The following is a 16999-nucleotide window of genomic DNA, read 5'->3' as shown; positions in this document are numbered from 1 at the left end:
TTTAATAATTCTCTTTTCATTACTTCATCCCGTGCATGTGGGTGCCCTGGTTGCTCACCTGGTAAAGTCATGGCAGCAGCCTGGGCCCTTTGCTGCATGCCATCCTGTCTCTCCAGCTGTCACTACCTATATAATATGAAGTATTAAAACAAAACAAAACAAACAAACAAACAAATAAAAAAAAACTGAATGATGCTCCTCTTTCAATATAACTGTGCATCTTCCCTAAACAAGGAGGTGGATGTGTGCATGCATGCACAGAAGAGCAGGAGAGAAAAAAAGAGCATTTCTCTTGTAGAAAGTGGTTCATAAGGGTGGTGTTGTCAGGAGTGGGGCAGCAAAGCAATATTCTCTCCGGAGCTGCAGAATTCATTGCTATGCCCCTGTCCTAACACATAAACTATATGCTGCCTGGCTCTCAGACTAACTTTTGTCTTGCGTTATCTTGGACTTTGGCTTCAGCTTGTAAAAGGCTTCTCACTTGTTTAAAAACCACACTGTGAGCTAACGGTCTCGTCCTTCCTTGTGATTCAAGTGCGAGGCTTCTTTCCCGGGCAAAGCCCCTAAACCTGATTTGGCTTCAGCCATGCAAAGCCTGGATAGGGCCGCTGAGAAAATGCATTGTCGGGGTTTCTTCAGTTCCGCCCCGCAACATGCATAACGATGTGTCGGCCTGTGAGAGCGGAGCGCTGTGGTAGAGGTTGTTTATGTGGAGTGCTGGGTTAGGGTTCCGCCCACCGAGGTATCTCTGATCGCAGGGCAGACAGGCAGAGAGTGTAAAATGGCGCACAGCTGTCGGTGGCGGTTCCCCGCTCGGCCCGGAGGGAGCAGCAACTCCGGTACCGGGAGGAGAGCGGGCCGAATCAGGGTTACTGCCTCTCTGCGGAGTATCTCGGGAGCCCACCCCAACGCATCTGGGCTCGGACCCGGGTTTGATGCTGCACTACAGGTCTCTTCGGTTATCGGGAGCAACCTGCAGAAATTTCGGGATGTTTTGGGGGAATCGAGCGACTCGAGCAGCGGGGAGGTAAGCACAGGGGAGGACAGGAGCAGCCCGATGGTTACCCGGGAGCATCGGTTCGACAGCTTCGGAGTGGGGGTCCACCTGGAGCCGTTTCTTACATTTCAGATGAGGAGCTAACGGTCACTCTGCCCAAACGCTGAACGTCTTTTCCTTTTCCTAACGCGAAGTGTGGCTCTGAGCAAACTTGTCATTTCCAGGATGCTCAGTTAACTTTGAGTTGGTTGTGTGGCCTTAAACTCTACAGCAACGCGTTGTAATGTTAACTTGAGTCAGAAACAACACGACCACCAAAGGTTTATCGGATTTATGGTCTCAACAATCCTCCTGGAAAGAAAAGTTTTCTCCACCTCAGTGGAGTGTGAGCAAAGGCTACATCCACACAGTTAAGATGAACTGGTGCTAACGTTAGTCTGCTAGCCCGATCAAAACACTGTGGAGAAATCTGGTGAATAGCTTGTTAATTACAGCACATAATGCAGGTAACACACAGCACATGTACTTGCACATTTGGTTGCTAACGTCCTCAGTGTAACTCAGCAGTTACGACTGGTTTACTAGTTAGCTACTTGACATTAGCTTGATGTGAAGCCTTCAAGGCTGGGCAGGATGCCTTCATATTCATGTGCATCAACACACAGTAAAAGTTATCGTCCTGCATTAGCGTTAGTGTTAATCCCCTTCAGTGAAATAGTATTTAAGCATATGTGTTTATCATAAGGGCATTTCCTCGTGGTGTAATAGCTCGGGACCTTCAAGGTAGCGTGTGGTGTTTGAAAACAAGACATGTCAACTTGAAGGGGGCGAGAGTACACAATTGTGGTTTGTGATTAGCTAACGTGAACTTAGCGTCTGTCTGCAACGTCTCCGAGAAAAGGTTGTTCATTTTTCACTCTGCTCGCTTTCCACACTTGTACAAGATATCGTCGTCAGCTAATTAGCTTAGTATTTACAACCCGAGCTCAGGGGCTGGCTGTTCGCAGTGAGGTGTCAGCCTCCCAGCGAGGCTTGGCTAACATAGCTCAGTGGTTAGCTCGCAGGCTAGCTGTCTACATCTCACAGCTAAAACTACACCTTTATTCTCCTGTCGTAAGCGATGTGAAGTTGCAGCTTTGCTCGGGAGGTTGCTGTGTTTACCTCCGGCCAGCATATTGTTACGTAGCGGGTCAAAGTGTCGTAGCTGAAGTTGGCGTGGCTCATACACTAAACTAAATAATTTCCATTGCTGCTGAATGTTAAGCTAGGACAGCTACCATGCTACGCACTACGCCACGCTAGCCATCGGGGCTATTGCTGATGCACAGGAAAATGGGAGGTGGACATGTTTTCCCCTTCTCAACACAGCCAGTGCGTAGCTAGTACCAAAATAAAATCCGGTTCATAATGCTTTGAGATGACGTCGGATACACAGCCACGCACTCAAAATCACTCTCTTCAATGTTCAAATGCTAGTACGAGTATATCGATAAGGTTTGGTGGCTGAATTCGCTTCGTTTTATCTCAGAAAAGCGACCTGCTAGTGACAGTGCGCATGCAGGGCTGGCTACAATAACAACGAGCCCCTTCTTGACGGACCGTGTGATGTGGGGGTGTGTTCGCCTTAGCGAACTACCATCTTCCTTCTTCATGATGAGCAGCATGCGTTCATTGCAGTGGGAGTACACTGTGTGGGGATGTTTACCACTAGCTCCAGTGCTCCCAGTCTAAGCACACATGAAAATGCTTATTTGGATGAAGCACAGCAGTATTTGCATGCTTAATAGTTGAGCATTTAGTTATGTGTTTTTTTTTTTATTCTGAATTTGAAACATGCTTGGATTTTTACATAATTTTTGAATCATGCTTTGGAGGATATAATAGCTCATATTACATATTGGAAACTTTTCTGATATTTTCTGAAGAAACTTGCATTTTAACTGTGTTATATTAGTGAGCAAATCACCATTTAAGCAAGTAGGAGCCCCTCTGACCTTTTACTCCTGAAGGCTGACAGTTGTTGAGAGTTTGCAGTATTTGGATGTGTGGAAACAGACAAGATCATAAAATCCCTACAGAGCTAGAATTACAAGAAAGGTGCAGACACAGCATGGTGTTTTCATTGATTTTGAGGAGCATTCGTACTTTCAGTCAATGTTTCTTGATGTTCTGGAGAACACATTTTACTTGAAGTAGCAGTTTTGTGTGCAAATAAATTTTAAGCTTTTTGAGGGCCCCCTGCCCCTGTTTTAAAAGACAGACAGTGGATTAGAGTATAACAGTATTTGGGACAGGCCTTAAGATTTCAGTGCAACTTGACTCACATGAAGATGGAGGACACAGTGTCTTTTCCATACATTTGTGCTTTCCATCACAGCTCTATGATATTCTGGAGAAACACTAATTTTATATGAAACCTCATTCTTACAGGCAGCGTCTTTTTAGGTAATTCGGAGTCCCACCTTTCCCTGCTCCAGTGAATGCGAGTATGGCTGTATTTCGGATCTGTGGAGACAGATTGGACTATTAAATCCCTGTGGAACCTGAAGCCTATGGACGTTGCGGACACAGCATGGTGGTTTCATTGAAAAGCAGTGTATTGCCTGTCTGGCCAGACCAGGGCAGGATTGTTCAGGCTCACTGCAGCCTGCTGAGCTCACGGGGCGACCCTGAACAGAGCGCCAGCCGGACACTTGGCCACCCCTCCTTCTTCCATCTAGACAGAAAGACCCAAATCCACTTCAGACACACACAACCCCGTCTGAGAGGCAGAGCAACTTTTCTTCTGACAGCTGCCACTTTGGAATGGATTACTAAGCCTATTGGGGTGGCTCAAAAGGGTGCTTGTTGGCTGTTGCTGTCCAAATGAAGGCATTTGTTAGCTTTTGTGTGTGTTCAGGGAATTCATTTTCCTGATCCGGCCAAATTGCCGTTGCTTGTTTTGGTGCCGAGTGCAGTCCATGTTGACTTTTTTGTAAACGTCTGACCCTATCACCCCCACTGCCACAACTTAAACCCCGACCCCACTGTCCACCCAATCAGACTTTGCATAATTTTCACTTTTTGTTCTTGATCCATTATATCTCGCCTTCTGCTGCATCAATTGCATTCACATATTATTACCAGTGTTTAATCATTCATACAAAAGTGCAGCTGAATAGATGTATCAACCCAAATGTCTCTTTGCCTCACTGGTTTGAGAGAAATAGTGTGTTTGAGCGGAAGGGGCTTCAGTCCAGCAGGTGTTTGGCCTATTTAAATGGAAGACCCCCCATTCTCCCTCCCCACCCGCTTACCCATCCCCGAGACAGCGTGTGGATTGGAGCAGGAAGCTTTGTGTCTGCTTTTATTCTAGCTCTCACAAAGTGCGGGCGGCTGAAAGAGCACAGGCAGGGATATCAAAGGGTGCGGGGCGACCCCCCTCCTCTCAACGGGACAACGCTGGGAGGAGAATTAGTCACAGACCCTCCCATCCATGGCTTTATTCTGCTACAACAGAATGCTTTCGGAGTTGCCTGACTGGGAGAAAGGCGGCAATTGTGTCGTCTTTCTTACTCTTTGTGTGTGTGTGTGTGTGTGTGTGTGTGTGTGTGTGTGTGTGTGTGTGTGTGTGCGTGCGTGCGTGCGTGTGTGTCCCTTAGACTTTATGTCCCTTATTGCACTCAGGAGTGGGCGTGTCTTCTTTGTCTTTATTTTGATTAGAACTTCAATTCACGCTGCCTGCTTGGGTGGGTAGGAGGGGGTGTGTTTGTGGGTGCCTGCCAGCCTGTGTGAGTGTTAGTGGGTGTGTGTGTGTGTGTGTGTGTGAGGGCGAGAGAGACACCAGGCGCACGTGCCAATCAGTCTGTTTGTCTTTGTCCACTGACTGTCTTCGTCTCCTTGTGTGCGAGGTGTAGGAAGAGGAGGCATCTTGCTCTACAGACTGTTTATTTTGGTTTGTGTGCTGTCGAGCAAATGTGAGACCATTGCACTTAGTGTTGGGACACTTGAAAAAACAAATGTCCACCTTTTGCTTGGGGCTGACAGAGGTCATAAAGCAGTACCACTGTACAACTCACTCCAGTGGAGGAAACAAGATGTTCTAATCGGTGACTAAGACTGGACCTTTAACTTAAATGTAATTTGATATGACTCACAGTCGCTGTTTTGTGTGCTTAATCGTATTTGTTGGAGCAATTGTTGGAATTCCTGTGTGGCCTTTTTGAAGAGATGTGTCATCAGAGGGGGCATATAGGACTATGAGCTCATCACCAGTTTACATTCCAGGAAGGGATGAGGCATCGTGTCTGTACAGTAAATCCAAGAGGAAAGCAAGCTTCCTGGAATGTGTCAAGAAAATGTTTTCTGACTAGTGTGTTGTTGTAATGTGTTCTCTAACATCAAACTGACTGTCAGGGTCCTAACCTGAAAACATACACAGCTATTTGACATCCCCCCTCTCAGTCTGAGTCACATTCCTGTCCTCCTTTCCCTCCTCATTACTTGTAGTGATGTTTTCCTGTCTTGGAGTAGGTAACTTTAAAACTACATTTCTTACTATTGTACATTGATGAAGATTAATTAAGATTATCTAGGGGTGCTTGTGATGTCAGTCTGTGATTTTAAGATGAATTGCATTTTGCACTCATTGTATCTTGCAGTTAAAAAGGGTTTAAAATAGAGGGGCGTGGGGCAGTTTGGGTGTGGGTGAGGTACATCCCTCATAGCTGCAGCATCTGGGGCTCCGATCCAGCTGAAAATATTTCTCACATTACCCCGTATCTTTTGTGTCTGCCCAAAGAAAGACTTACATGTGAACATTTTTCAGGGAAAAAAAGCATAGATTATGCTATTTTATCAGTCCTGTGTATTGTCGAGCTGCTCCAAAAGGACCATACCATGTTTGTGTGTTTAACCCCAATTTCTACAGTTGAGGGATAATTAATATTATTATGAAACAGATGTGATTACTTACATGGACACAGTCATTGGTAAATATAAAGGAAAAACAAGGAACACGGACATTATATTTTATGTAATTTCAGGTGGTGCTCAGTTAACTGTTGAGGTTCAATACTTGACCACAGTGGAAATGCAGTTGAAAACTTGGACTGATTCGGAAAAATGTAATATATATGGATACCTCCTGTTTGTAATAAATATAATCAAAGCATGGTTAAACTTAGTGTCATTTGTGTAATTTTATAGATATTAGCAGCACTAACTTCTGCTTTGAGACCAGAGGTGGAGGTGAGGTCCAGCCTTTGTACATCCACCCACTTCCCAGCCAACGCAGTGTTAGCTTTTCATGCACTATGTGAGCAACCCACTACTTCCTTAATGTTGCCGGTAAACGTAAATAGCTCTTGCAAATTAGTTGCATATCAAAATAATTTTTTGCATATCAAGACTTTTTTTTTCTTTCCATGAACTTGTTCTTTTATCCACTTCTCTTATTTAGTCTGCATTTACTCCTCAGATTCCGCCAAGTTATTGGCCTTTTGTGATGTGTTACAGCTTTTATGAGCACATGCACACTCGAGCTGTGTTAGAGTTAGTCTTAATTAATTTTCGTCTGGGATTCCATAATCAGGTAACTTAATTCAGAATGAGCATGCAGTTCCTGTTAAACAAGGAATAACTTTTCTAGATTAAAACTTGCTTTGTACCCTGCCTGGAAAACTGGTCCTTAATCTACAGGCCATCACCTATAACCATTTCAAGTTCTCTTAAATGTCTTGGAAGGCAGTAAAAGTCCCATTAGCTTTCTCAGTTTGCAAAAGTGCTGTCAAAATGACACAGAGATGTATACCTCAAACCAAATTCACATCCGTCTCATAACTTTCGGGGACTGTCCCTTCACCTCTTGGAAATGATAACGTCGCTTCCACAATGAATCAGAGCGGTTTCCTTTTCTCTGTCTGTTGGTGTTTTATAACAAGTCATTTATGCATTGATCAGTTGGATGAGATGTGACAGACCAGCAGGAAGTCTAACAGCTCCAGTTTTCATGATGAGAGTGCCATAAAAGCCAGCAAAGATATAGAAGGACTTGAACAGTTGCGTTCAAGAACGTTCTTGTACACTCCTCAGCTGAAGAGATGAAATATAAAGGAAAAAAGAGCAACTGGGGTCTTATGCCGGCGCGGTGGTACATGAACCTTATCATGCTAGTCTACTACAGTGTTTGTTTACTTCTTGAAGTTACCTCCCTGTGCCTGCCCTACTACTGAGCTCATGGCGAGCCTTGTGTTTCACACGCTGCTGCTCTGTGCTCGGCAGGCAGTGGGCGGGAAGCGAGCGAGCAAGCAATGAGTGAGTGACTGAATATGTGTTTGGGAGCATGGCAGAGAGCAGGCGTAAGGGGGAGGAAAGGGGGAGCCTTGTCGTGTGTGGGAGGCCTGTTTAGATTGGGATTTGGCAAGCTTCTGCACGAGCATGTTGAAACCCCAAACCCCTTTCATCCTCAGTGCTCCCAAGAGACGACTGCGCTCCCTCTGTTGTTGATGGTGTATGTGGTCAAGATGCTGCTTCCTTGTCTCTTTCTTCCTCTCCTCTTCACCCTCCTCCCACAGCCCTCCTCCTTTTCTCACTCTTGTTTGCTTGCTTGCCTTGCCTGTGCTCCCCTCCCCCGCATATTCACTCCTATGTTCTGCTTGTTTACATCTTGCTGTGCGGTTCACGCGCAGGGTGTGTGCGTGTGTTTTTTTCCCCCCCTCTCTAAACGTGTGTGTATGTGGCTGACAGAATCAGGAGGAACATGTGCGCATGTATGAGTGTGTGCGCACGTGAACCTGTGCAGTCGACTCTATGCACTTGCCTCTAGAAAAGCGTGTTGTGATGTCATTGACTGCTACTCGCGCTATCACAGCGAGTCAGAGCCTTCCTTTGGTACCCCGCCCCCCCAGCTCTGCAACAACACCAACCAAGCACTTGCTCAGAGAGGAGAGGATGCTGGTTGTACTGTGAGGAGAGGGGAGGAGGAGAGAGACTGCTGAAAGTGGAGAGAGAAGCGTAAGGAGATGAAGAGTGGAGGATGCTCAGACTTGTATTGCCTGCCAGGATAAACAGCAGTATTGACTGTCTGTTATTGTTGTTTGTTTATATGTAGAGCAGATGAAAGAGGCAGTTTTTTTTTTAGCACACATTAGTGTTTTTTATGTTTTTTTAAATAGGGTTTTCAGACACATTTAGGTATCAGTTATTCACATTGTGATGTGTGTAACTGTTAGCTGGTGCAAATCAGCTTGCATGTAGTCATGTGCACACTCTTGTGTGGACTACACTTGGATAGCAGCTGCTCTACAAACTGGGCCAATGAGACCTCAACTGCATCCCCACACGCTGCTATAAATAAATATGATGAAATGACATACTCACCTCCACTCTTAAACACACACACTGATTGGAAGAAGTAGTGGCACACAGAGGATACTGAAGATGTTAATCATCCTCGAGTGATTTCTCTGTTGTGCATCTCAGGGCTTAACTCGGGCATGAGGAGGGATCGATGTACAGTCTGCGCATATTGCATTTACACTTACATCCATCGTCTCTTGAACCACCACCACTGAAACTGAGTGACAAAGAAGATTAACTCATTTAAGCGAGTTATTCCATAGGCAAAATATCAAGTACAATATTTGCTTAGATTTGTTTCTGAAATATGAATAGTTTGTAGTTAATGTGCCATCTTAGGTTGTCAGATGCATTTCACTCATATTAAGAGCCAGTGCCTGACAAATGGGTGATGAGTCTTTTTTGGTACTTCTTTAATGTGCTTTATCACACTGATAAACCCAAAGTTCCCATTCCTGTTCACAGGGATGCTTTGAACTCCATGTGTGTCAAGAGAAGAATGGTACTCCTCGTGCATGTGACTGTCTTCTTTTTTCATGTAAAAGCTGGAAAAAAAGGTCAGCTGTTCAGGATGAGGTCAGACTTTGAAAATGGGAGTGTCACTTTTGTCAAAATTGGAGGATAAAGTCTTGCCAACCATGTGATGAATGAATTGGATGAAATTTGGGGTAGACCTTCATGGTGCCTAGAGGATGTCTTTGATGAGGCCCTTTAATTTAATGTAGCTAACAGGCCAAACCTTTCCTTCAGTTCAGAAAAAGTCTATAACTAATGAATGACGAGAGAAATAAGAACATCAGCATGGTAGCATGAGAGAAGTTCGCACATTGTCATGCAAGCAAGTTCATATACCAGACATTATACCGACATGTTCAACATGATACATGCAAAACATCTGTATGTCAACATCCAACAGAGCCCATGTAAATGTGTTAGCAAGCTACATTGTTAGAATTAGAGCTGAGACTAGCAAAGTAAAGCTGAGACTGATCAAAGTTTAACCATGGCTAGGATAAGCTTCATCTGAAATATATTCTGAAATGGTCAGTGTACATAAGATAAACCCTTTACATTTAAAGGGAAAGGATGTAAAGCTGGTTAGAGCCGCTCATATGGTTATAGAATATAGGCCTCTTCTTTTGTGTCTCTTTGCCCTGGCTGTCTTTCTAGTTGTATGTATGACCACTCACCTTATTTTACTGTTCCCTCAGGCAATAGGAAGGAAGGCTGTGTGATGTGTTAGTCACCCAGTAAGATTTGGTTGTTTGCAATTCAGACTGTCTGTTGTGGTTTGAGCCTTCTCCAACTGCAGGCATGTCATCCCAAAAACCAGAGAAACATGAGAGCACCAGTGTAGGCCAGCAGGCGAAAGTAAGATTGAGGACATCATTATAGCCTTGAAGCCTTGGTCTTCATCTGAGTCTGACTTCAAAAATGACTCAAGTGTTGCACACATAGGGCAACTGACAATTATGTACCACAATGGATGCTATAAATTTGAGCTGTTAACCAACTATTGCTTCTTCCCTGAATTTAAGCATTACAATTGTTATGTAATCTACAGTTGTATGGTTGCAAAAGATTGATTAGTTTTCTTTTTCGTTTTTGTAGGAAGAAGCATTTGGAGGATTTGGAACGGTTGCAGAGCAGAAAAGAATACAGAGCCCTTCAACAACGTCTTCAGGTAAAGTTACTCAAAAATAACTCCCTACTGGTCTTTCAGGGACATTATTGTTGTCTTGATATGCCCACGACTGTACAGGGTGTCCATATGTAATGCTTCTGTGCTCCGATTCTATCAGCAGGCCCACCCATACAGGAGAAGAAACCCAGAGGCCGTCCCCCACGGGCCCTGACTGCCCAGAAAGCTGCTGCATGTCTACCTTCCCCCTCCTCCCTTCCCTCCCCAACACAGGCAAAACCTGAAGGCCCTGACAGGCCGGCTGAGAAGGTGAAAAGGTTGCCTGGGAGGCCACCTGGCAGTGGGGAAAAGAGAAGAGGTAGACCTCCGTCTTCAAGTAGCAAGAAAGCTTGGAGTACAGGCAGCCATGCACCAGGGGATGACAGTAGACAGGCAGGGTCTGAGTTGGGCGTGGAGACAGAGGAGGACAAGGACAGAAAGGGCGCCAAGAGGACGTCACTGGGCTCTGCTCAGCCACATGACACTGAGGCAAAGCTTCCCAAAGGTGGACGGGGTGAATCCAAAGTTACCAACCTGAAGAGGCTGAGAGCAACTAAACTTGCCCCTCTCAAGTCACGGCTCAAGACTTTGCCTGGTGTACCCCGACGCAGACGTGGGCGACCGCCCTCAGCTGAGCGTCTCAAAGCTGAGGCGGCAGCTGCTGCTGCTGCCGCTGCACAGCTGTCTACCTCCATTGAATGTGGGGAAGGGAAACATAAGGCCTTTAGGGCCAGAGGTGCAGACAGAGGCACAGAACCACACATTCCTCAGCAGCCCATGCTGAGGAATGTGGATGGTGCTGAGGACCAGGACCCTTCCAATCCACCTGTCTCCCTGTCTCCCTCCAAACCAGGCAAGACAGTGGGCCTCAGAAAAAGTCCTCGCCACAGAAAGCCTGTCAGAATTGTTCCCTCTTCTAAACGCACTGATGCAACCATTGCTAAACAGCTGCTGCAGCGCGCTAAGAAAGGAGCACAGAAGCGACTGGAGAAAGAAGCTGTAGCCATCGGGGGTAGTGGGGCAGGAACCATTGAAGGTGGCATTAGGAAGACCCAACTGAAGAACATCAGGCAGTTCATTATGCCTGTGGTCAGCACTGTCTCCCTTCGCATCATCAAAACCCCCAAGCGCTTCATTGAAGATGAAGGCAGCTTTGGAACTCCGCCGCCCCATATGAAGATGGCACGGTTAGAAACGACCCCCTCATCTGTGTCCACATCTGCCCAACCCACCTCCACTGCCTCCTCTTCTCCCTCTCCTGTACCGGTCTCTTCTACACCTGCTATAACTAGCACTGGCACCACTGCTCCAATTGACAGCCTCCCCCCTCCACCACCTCCGGCCCCTACCCCCAGTGTCCCATCAACAGCTGCCAGTCTGCTCAACAACAACACCAACAACGCTGCCAACGGGCGATTTAGCAGTAGCGCAGCATCTTGTGGCTCAAGTGCTGTATCACAGCATTCCTCCCAGCTCTCCTCTGCAGAGTCTTCCAGGTCCAGCAGCCCCAGCTTGGATGACTCATCATGCGACTCCCAGGCTTCTGAGGCCACACAGGCTTTGTCAGAGCCAGAGGATCACTCTCCGTCCTCGCAGGGAGAGAGGGTTGCCAACCTGTTACACAGCTCACGGCCTCCCTCTCCTCCCTCCGAGCCAGAGCCAGAGCACGTGTTGGCAGAGAGGAATCGACGAGGCCGAAGAGGACAGGGGGTCGGCCGGGGAAGTCAGAGCCAGAGGGTGAGAGAGACTCTAACCACTGGGGCTAAAAAGCCTATCATCAGCCCACCAACAGGAGTGCTGATGTCCTCCTCTGCACTTGTAAATTCCCAGCAGGCTTCATCGACAGCCTCCTCCTCTTCTTCACCTCCACCTCCCCCGCTTCTCACCCCTCCACAGCCTCCCCAGTCAGCTTCCTCCAATACAGCTGCTATCAGTGAACACCACCCGCAGTCACCCTGGATGTCTCACCCTATCCCTCCTTTCCTGCCTGGACCGTCAGTGCTGTCCAGCTTGTCGGACAAACGAAGCCGCTCCATTCTGAGAGAGCCCACCTTCCGCTGGACGTCCCTGTCCCACCCTGAACAGCAGTACTTTTCCTCAGCTAAATATGCCAAGGAGGGCCTCATCCGCAAGCCCATATTTGACAACTTCCGTCCTCCTCCTCTCACAGCTGAAGATGTGGGGCTGTTGCCCCAAGGTGTTAGTGGAGCAGGGGGAGCTGCTCCAGTTGCGTTCCCTGCACCAGGCAGCGGAACAGGAACAGGGACTCGCCTTTTTGCCCCTCTTCACCCACACACCCACCACCAACATCCCTCGTCATCGCGTTTTGATGCACCACTTCAGAAGCGCAGCCCATTGCTTCGTGCTCCACGCTTCACACCCAGCGAGGCCCACTCTCGGATATTTGAGTCCGTTACCCTGCAGTCATCTTCTGGAAGCAGCCCTGGCTCTCTGTCCCCACACCAGACGTCCTCTAGCTCCAGCAGAACCTCGCGACGTAGGAGACGACTGGTCTCGGGAACACCACGTGGTCATCCACGGTCTCCTTCCCACTCAATGACCAGACGCAGCAGCCAAATAGGAGGCCACATGTCTGTGGGAAAAGGTTCATCTGACATGTCTGCGCTGACAGGCTCTGTCACCAATAGTAACCCCAGCTCTTTGCCAGGGGTTTCTGCAAGTCCACTAGCCACTAGTGCCTTAACTCCTGCTCCTTTCAGCACCTTCTCCACTGTATCCCTGGGTCTTGCCTCACAAGGGACACCTGATAACAGGAGAGGGGCTGCCGGAAACCCACCTCCTTTGTCAGCTACATCGTCCTCTTCTTCCCCACTCTTCCCCCTCTTTCCTTCCAGTGCCCAGGACACGGGGCGAGGAGCTGGGAAAGGAGGTAAGGAAAAAAGCTTGTCAGCCCCCCAGGAACCTACTCCAAAAGAAAAAGAAAGGGATTCTGAGAAAAATCGAGAGAAAGAGAAAGAGAATAAGAGGGAAGGGAGGAAGGATTTGGAGAAAAGAAGTAAGGTTTCTACACCAGATGGCTCGCCCAGTGCACCTTCCAGCCTGTTTACTGTGGATGGGAGGGACTCAGAAGATGCTCTCTTATCTCTTGCTCCAAAAAAGGCTCCAGGGAGAAAAAAATCAACATCAGTTGACATGGGTTCTGACACTGCTTCCTCAGATGTGCGTGGGCTCCATTCCACTGTTCCTGTGTCCATTGCTAAAGGGCGTCTGTCTAAGAAAGGCAGACCTTCTGAGAAAGGAACAGAGATTGAGGATGGGGAAAAGGAGAAAGAGAAACAAAGTGCTCCTAGCCAGCAGACAGCAAGCCTTCCAGGGCAGCCAGGCAGACAACAACTCCCTGTCTCCTCTCTTGGATCAATGTTGGCACAAGCAGAGAAACAGCCTGTGACTGACAAGCGGGTTGTTGGACTACTGAAGAAGGCCAAAGCCCAGCTCTTCGAGATCAAGAAGAGTAAGATGAAGCCTGCCGACCAGACAAAGGTCCAGGTCAGTTTCTCCTTTCAAGTCTTGCTTTTACAGTTATTGTGTCTCCTCAAAAAAAACCTTCTGTTCCCGTCATTCTCATCATATAGCCACAAGCGATTTTGACATGATGCTATGAATTTTTTGCTATAAATAGAAATCTGTGTTTGTGCTCAAAGTGAAACTTGATGAGAGGAAAGTCCCACAGAGGGTGTTGCTCAAGGGGAATTCTGTTAGCCTCATACATTATGCAGAAAGCAGCACTGGCCATGCTTTTGAAAGTATTGTAACAGAATATTCTCCCCCGTTCATATTTATTATAGTCATTGCAAATTTTCAAGAGAAAAATTCCCTGTCCCAGTTGAACCCATCATAACTGTGGCCCAAACTCCAGCTTTGACAGTACTTGTACACTCTCCACTGCCGCCTCCTCGTCCTCATCATTGCACATTATCCAGAGATAAACATTTATTTGGTTTCATGAAACATTCACTATAAATGAAATTAACCTTGTAAGGACATGGGCAACATCTTAAAATGTCAGCGTGTTGCAATGTACATTTGTGCCAGTGTGCTATTGTCTGTGTATGTGTTGTTATCATGAAGCATGCTCTTCAAATATCTGTTTCCGTTTTTGTGGTCATGTGGGCTTGTGCGCAGGGTCAAGAGAGTGACTCGTCAGAGACCTCAGTCCGTGGTCCACGCATCAAGCATGTATGTCGTCGTGCAGCTGTGGCTCTTGGTCGTAATCGGGCAGTGTTCCCTGACGACATGCCCACACTTAGTGCCTTGCCCTGGGAGGAGAGAGAGAAGATCTTATCTTCCATGGGGAACGATGGTGAGGCACACTCAACTTACCTCACCTTGACCTGCATGTGGATTACACCCTTTTAAAGTTTATTGACTCGCCTGCGTGGAGTGTAATTGTAATGAATAACTGCCTACTGCCTGGGGCATGATAATGGACTTTAATACACATTTAACAGAATTACCAGATGTTATACTTCAGCAGGTCAATAGGTCAAACTTATTCTTGGCTTTTTAACAATTTTAATATAGATAGTAAAAACAAATGTAAAATAAATTAGAATTCCTAAAGCTGAAAACATTAACAACGCATTATCAGGCTACTTCACACAAGACTATTTCGAGTGGGGCTTTGGTTAGTGCCACTGCTTGGCCCTATTATGGTAGGGTGATGTGTTTATAAAGTCAGTGTAAAGCAGTCTGATTGAGTTGAGCGTTTGTTATTTATGACACAACATCTGCTTGAGTCCTGAAAAAGTTCTGCAGCGTGCGGTGATGACAGACTAATCACAAGAGCAGAGAAATCCAGTCATCAATGAGAGCACAAGTACACAGTGAAGTGGTGATGGAAGGAGCAGAGTTTGGCTGCCCTGTTCCTGTTATTTTGACTGCTTTCATGCCATGTTGGAACATGTGAATTCTTGTGAGGACCTGATGTCAGTGACATGTCTTTAACTCAATTGTATCATTCCCATGTTTGCCTGGACGTTTAATCTGAGCACATCTGTGTTCTGAGGTCTGTGAGCTCACATTATACATATATATGTATAAAACTACTGTTCACACAGCTGAGAAAAAATGGAAAGAGTGCAGCGGAAAGAATGCATGTCTACAGGAGATTGTTGAAAATATTAGGCTCAAGTGCTATCATTCAAGGCAACATACAGTATGTCACTTGTAAAAAGAGTCTGAAACCAGTCTTTACATTTCTGAAATGATTGGCAGGATCAGTTCAGTTCAATGTGCAAAAGACTTTTTTACTGTGCTTTTTCTGACCAAACCCAAAAGCATTTCAGTGTCTTAAACCCTAATGAGTCGAGTAAATACTGTCCTACTGTGTGCCAGTAAAGATGATATGTGCGATATCTCCTGTTGCAGACAAGTCATCGGTAGCAGGCTCAGAGGAGGCAGAGCCTCAATCCCCTCCCATAAAGCCACGGGAGACACGGCAAAAGGCCGTTCAAGAAGCTCCTCCCAAGAAGGGGCGTCGGTCGCGACGCTGTGGCCAATGCTCAGGCTGCCAAGTTCCAGAAGATTGTGGTGTCTGTACCAACTGTCTCGACAAGCCTAAATTTGGAGGACGAAACATTAAAAAGCAATGCTGCAAGTGAGTCTTAGCTGATGAGCTGTTTTTCAACATTGATTATTGTAATTCTTAATGAAGTAATTACATTAATTTTTGATGGAATTTTTAAGAAACTAACGGTTGAATTTGTGTCGATGTCTACAGGATGAGGAAGTGTCAGAACTTACAGTGGATGCCCTCAAAGATGTTTCTTCAGAAGCAAGGCAAAGGCAAGAAAGACAAGAAAAAGAACAAGTTGTCTGAGAAGAGGGAGGGTCTCAATCCGGTTAAAGGACCTATCTCAGAGTCGGGCCCTAAACCCACTCCTGCAGCACCAAAGGAGGAGCCCCCCCGCAAGAAGAGTGAAACTCCTCCACTCAAGCTGGGAGAGGAGAAGTCAAGACAGCAGCCATCGTCAAAGCAATCATCTCCGGCCCTCGCATCTTCTCCTGCCCCGGTCGAACCCCCTCAGGCCCCCAGCACAGTCACAGCCCAGAGTCAGTCTCCAGTCTTGACACCAGACACCAAACAGCTCTCCGTCACAAGCAGTGTGACCAGTAAGAAGGGACACAAACCACAGCAGTCTGCACCATCCTCCTCCTCCTCCTCGTCATCCTCCTCTTCCACGTCATCATCTTCTTCATCCTCATCATCTTCCTCTCCGTCATCTTCAGCCCAGAATTCCCCCTCTCAGTGTACGCAGTCTCATCAACCGTCACAACAGCAGCAACGGCCTCTTACAAGTCAGGCACCTTCAAAAAAAGATGCTTCACCCAAGATTCCTCTGAGCGAGCTCAAGAAGAAGCCCCAGCAGCACTCATCGCAACAGCAGAGCGCAACAACAGTTTCAGATACAGGTAAAAAAAAATGGTTGCACTTTTTTTGTTTTTTTCTTTATTAAAGTTCTGATAAATATATAAGATAGTTTATACTTTTACAACCTTCTTACTTGTATGTTATGGCCTGTTTCTTTCTCACAGTTGATTCAAAACAGTTGAAGAAGCCAACTTCTCGCTCCGTTCCTCCATCTCCTAAACAGAGACCAAAAGACAAGGTAAATAGTGACTGAAACTTTGGATTCTCACTGCATAGATCAGGTATCATGTCTGATATTGACCCTCCTCTGTCACTCTCCTCTTGCCCGATGAACACGAGAAGCCACTGACCGCTAAACCCCCCAGCAGCAGTACTTTAAACTGGCTGAGCACTCCCTCGACTAGGGGCCAGACGAAGTCCAGAGCTCCCTGCGACGGAGTGCATCGTATCAGAGTGGATTTCAAGAGGGACCATGATGTTGAGAAGGTGTGGGAGGCTGGTGGCCTCAGCCTGCTCACCTCTGTGCCTGTCACGCCCAGGGTGCTCTGCTTCTTATGTGCAAGCAGTGGAAATGTTGAGGTAAAGAAACGGT

The 16999-nt window shown here is 46.7% G+C and overlaps 1 protein-coding gene across 6 annotated transcripts in view; it reads left to right on the top strand.

The window, feature by feature from the left end:
• The first annotated feature begins 759 nt into the window (after positions 1-759).
• The window catches only part of kmt2a (lysine (K)-specific methyltransferase 2A), a 38137-nt gene continuing 21897 nt past the window's right edge, over positions 760-16999 (top strand). For 3 of the 6 annotated variants that reach the window (XM_076736065.1, XM_076736067.1, XM_076736063.1), the window contains exons 1-8: positions 760-1027; positions 9947-10019; positions 10138-13523; positions 14160-14337; positions 15405-15633; positions 15757-16448; positions 16572-16645; positions 16750-16986. In XM_076736065.1, the coding sequence (XP_076592180.1) occupies positions 782-1027; positions 9947-10019; positions 10138-13523; positions 14160-14337; positions 15405-15633; positions 15757-16448; positions 16572-16645; positions 16750-16986 (5115 nt within the window). In that variant the 5' untranslated portion in view covers positions 760-781. The remainder of the gene's footprint in view (positions 1028-9946; positions 10020-10137; positions 13524-14159; positions 14338-15404; positions 15634-15756; positions 16449-16571; positions 16646-16749; positions 16987-16999) is intronic. The other 3 variants (XM_076736069.1, XM_076736066.1, XM_076736068.1) reach the window with 2 other exon arrangements.

This window comes from Chaetodon auriga, chromosome 7 (genome assembly GCF_051107435.1).
Source record: "Chaetodon auriga isolate fChaAug3 chromosome 7, fChaAug3.hap1, whole genome shotgun sequence".
NCBI classification, from domain to species: Eukaryota; Metazoa; Chordata; class Actinopteri; order Chaetodontiformes; family Chaetodontidae; genus Chaetodon; species Chaetodon auriga.
The sequence above is the reverse complement of the archived record's forward strand: the minus strand, read 5'-3'. Positions and strand labels throughout refer to the sequence as shown.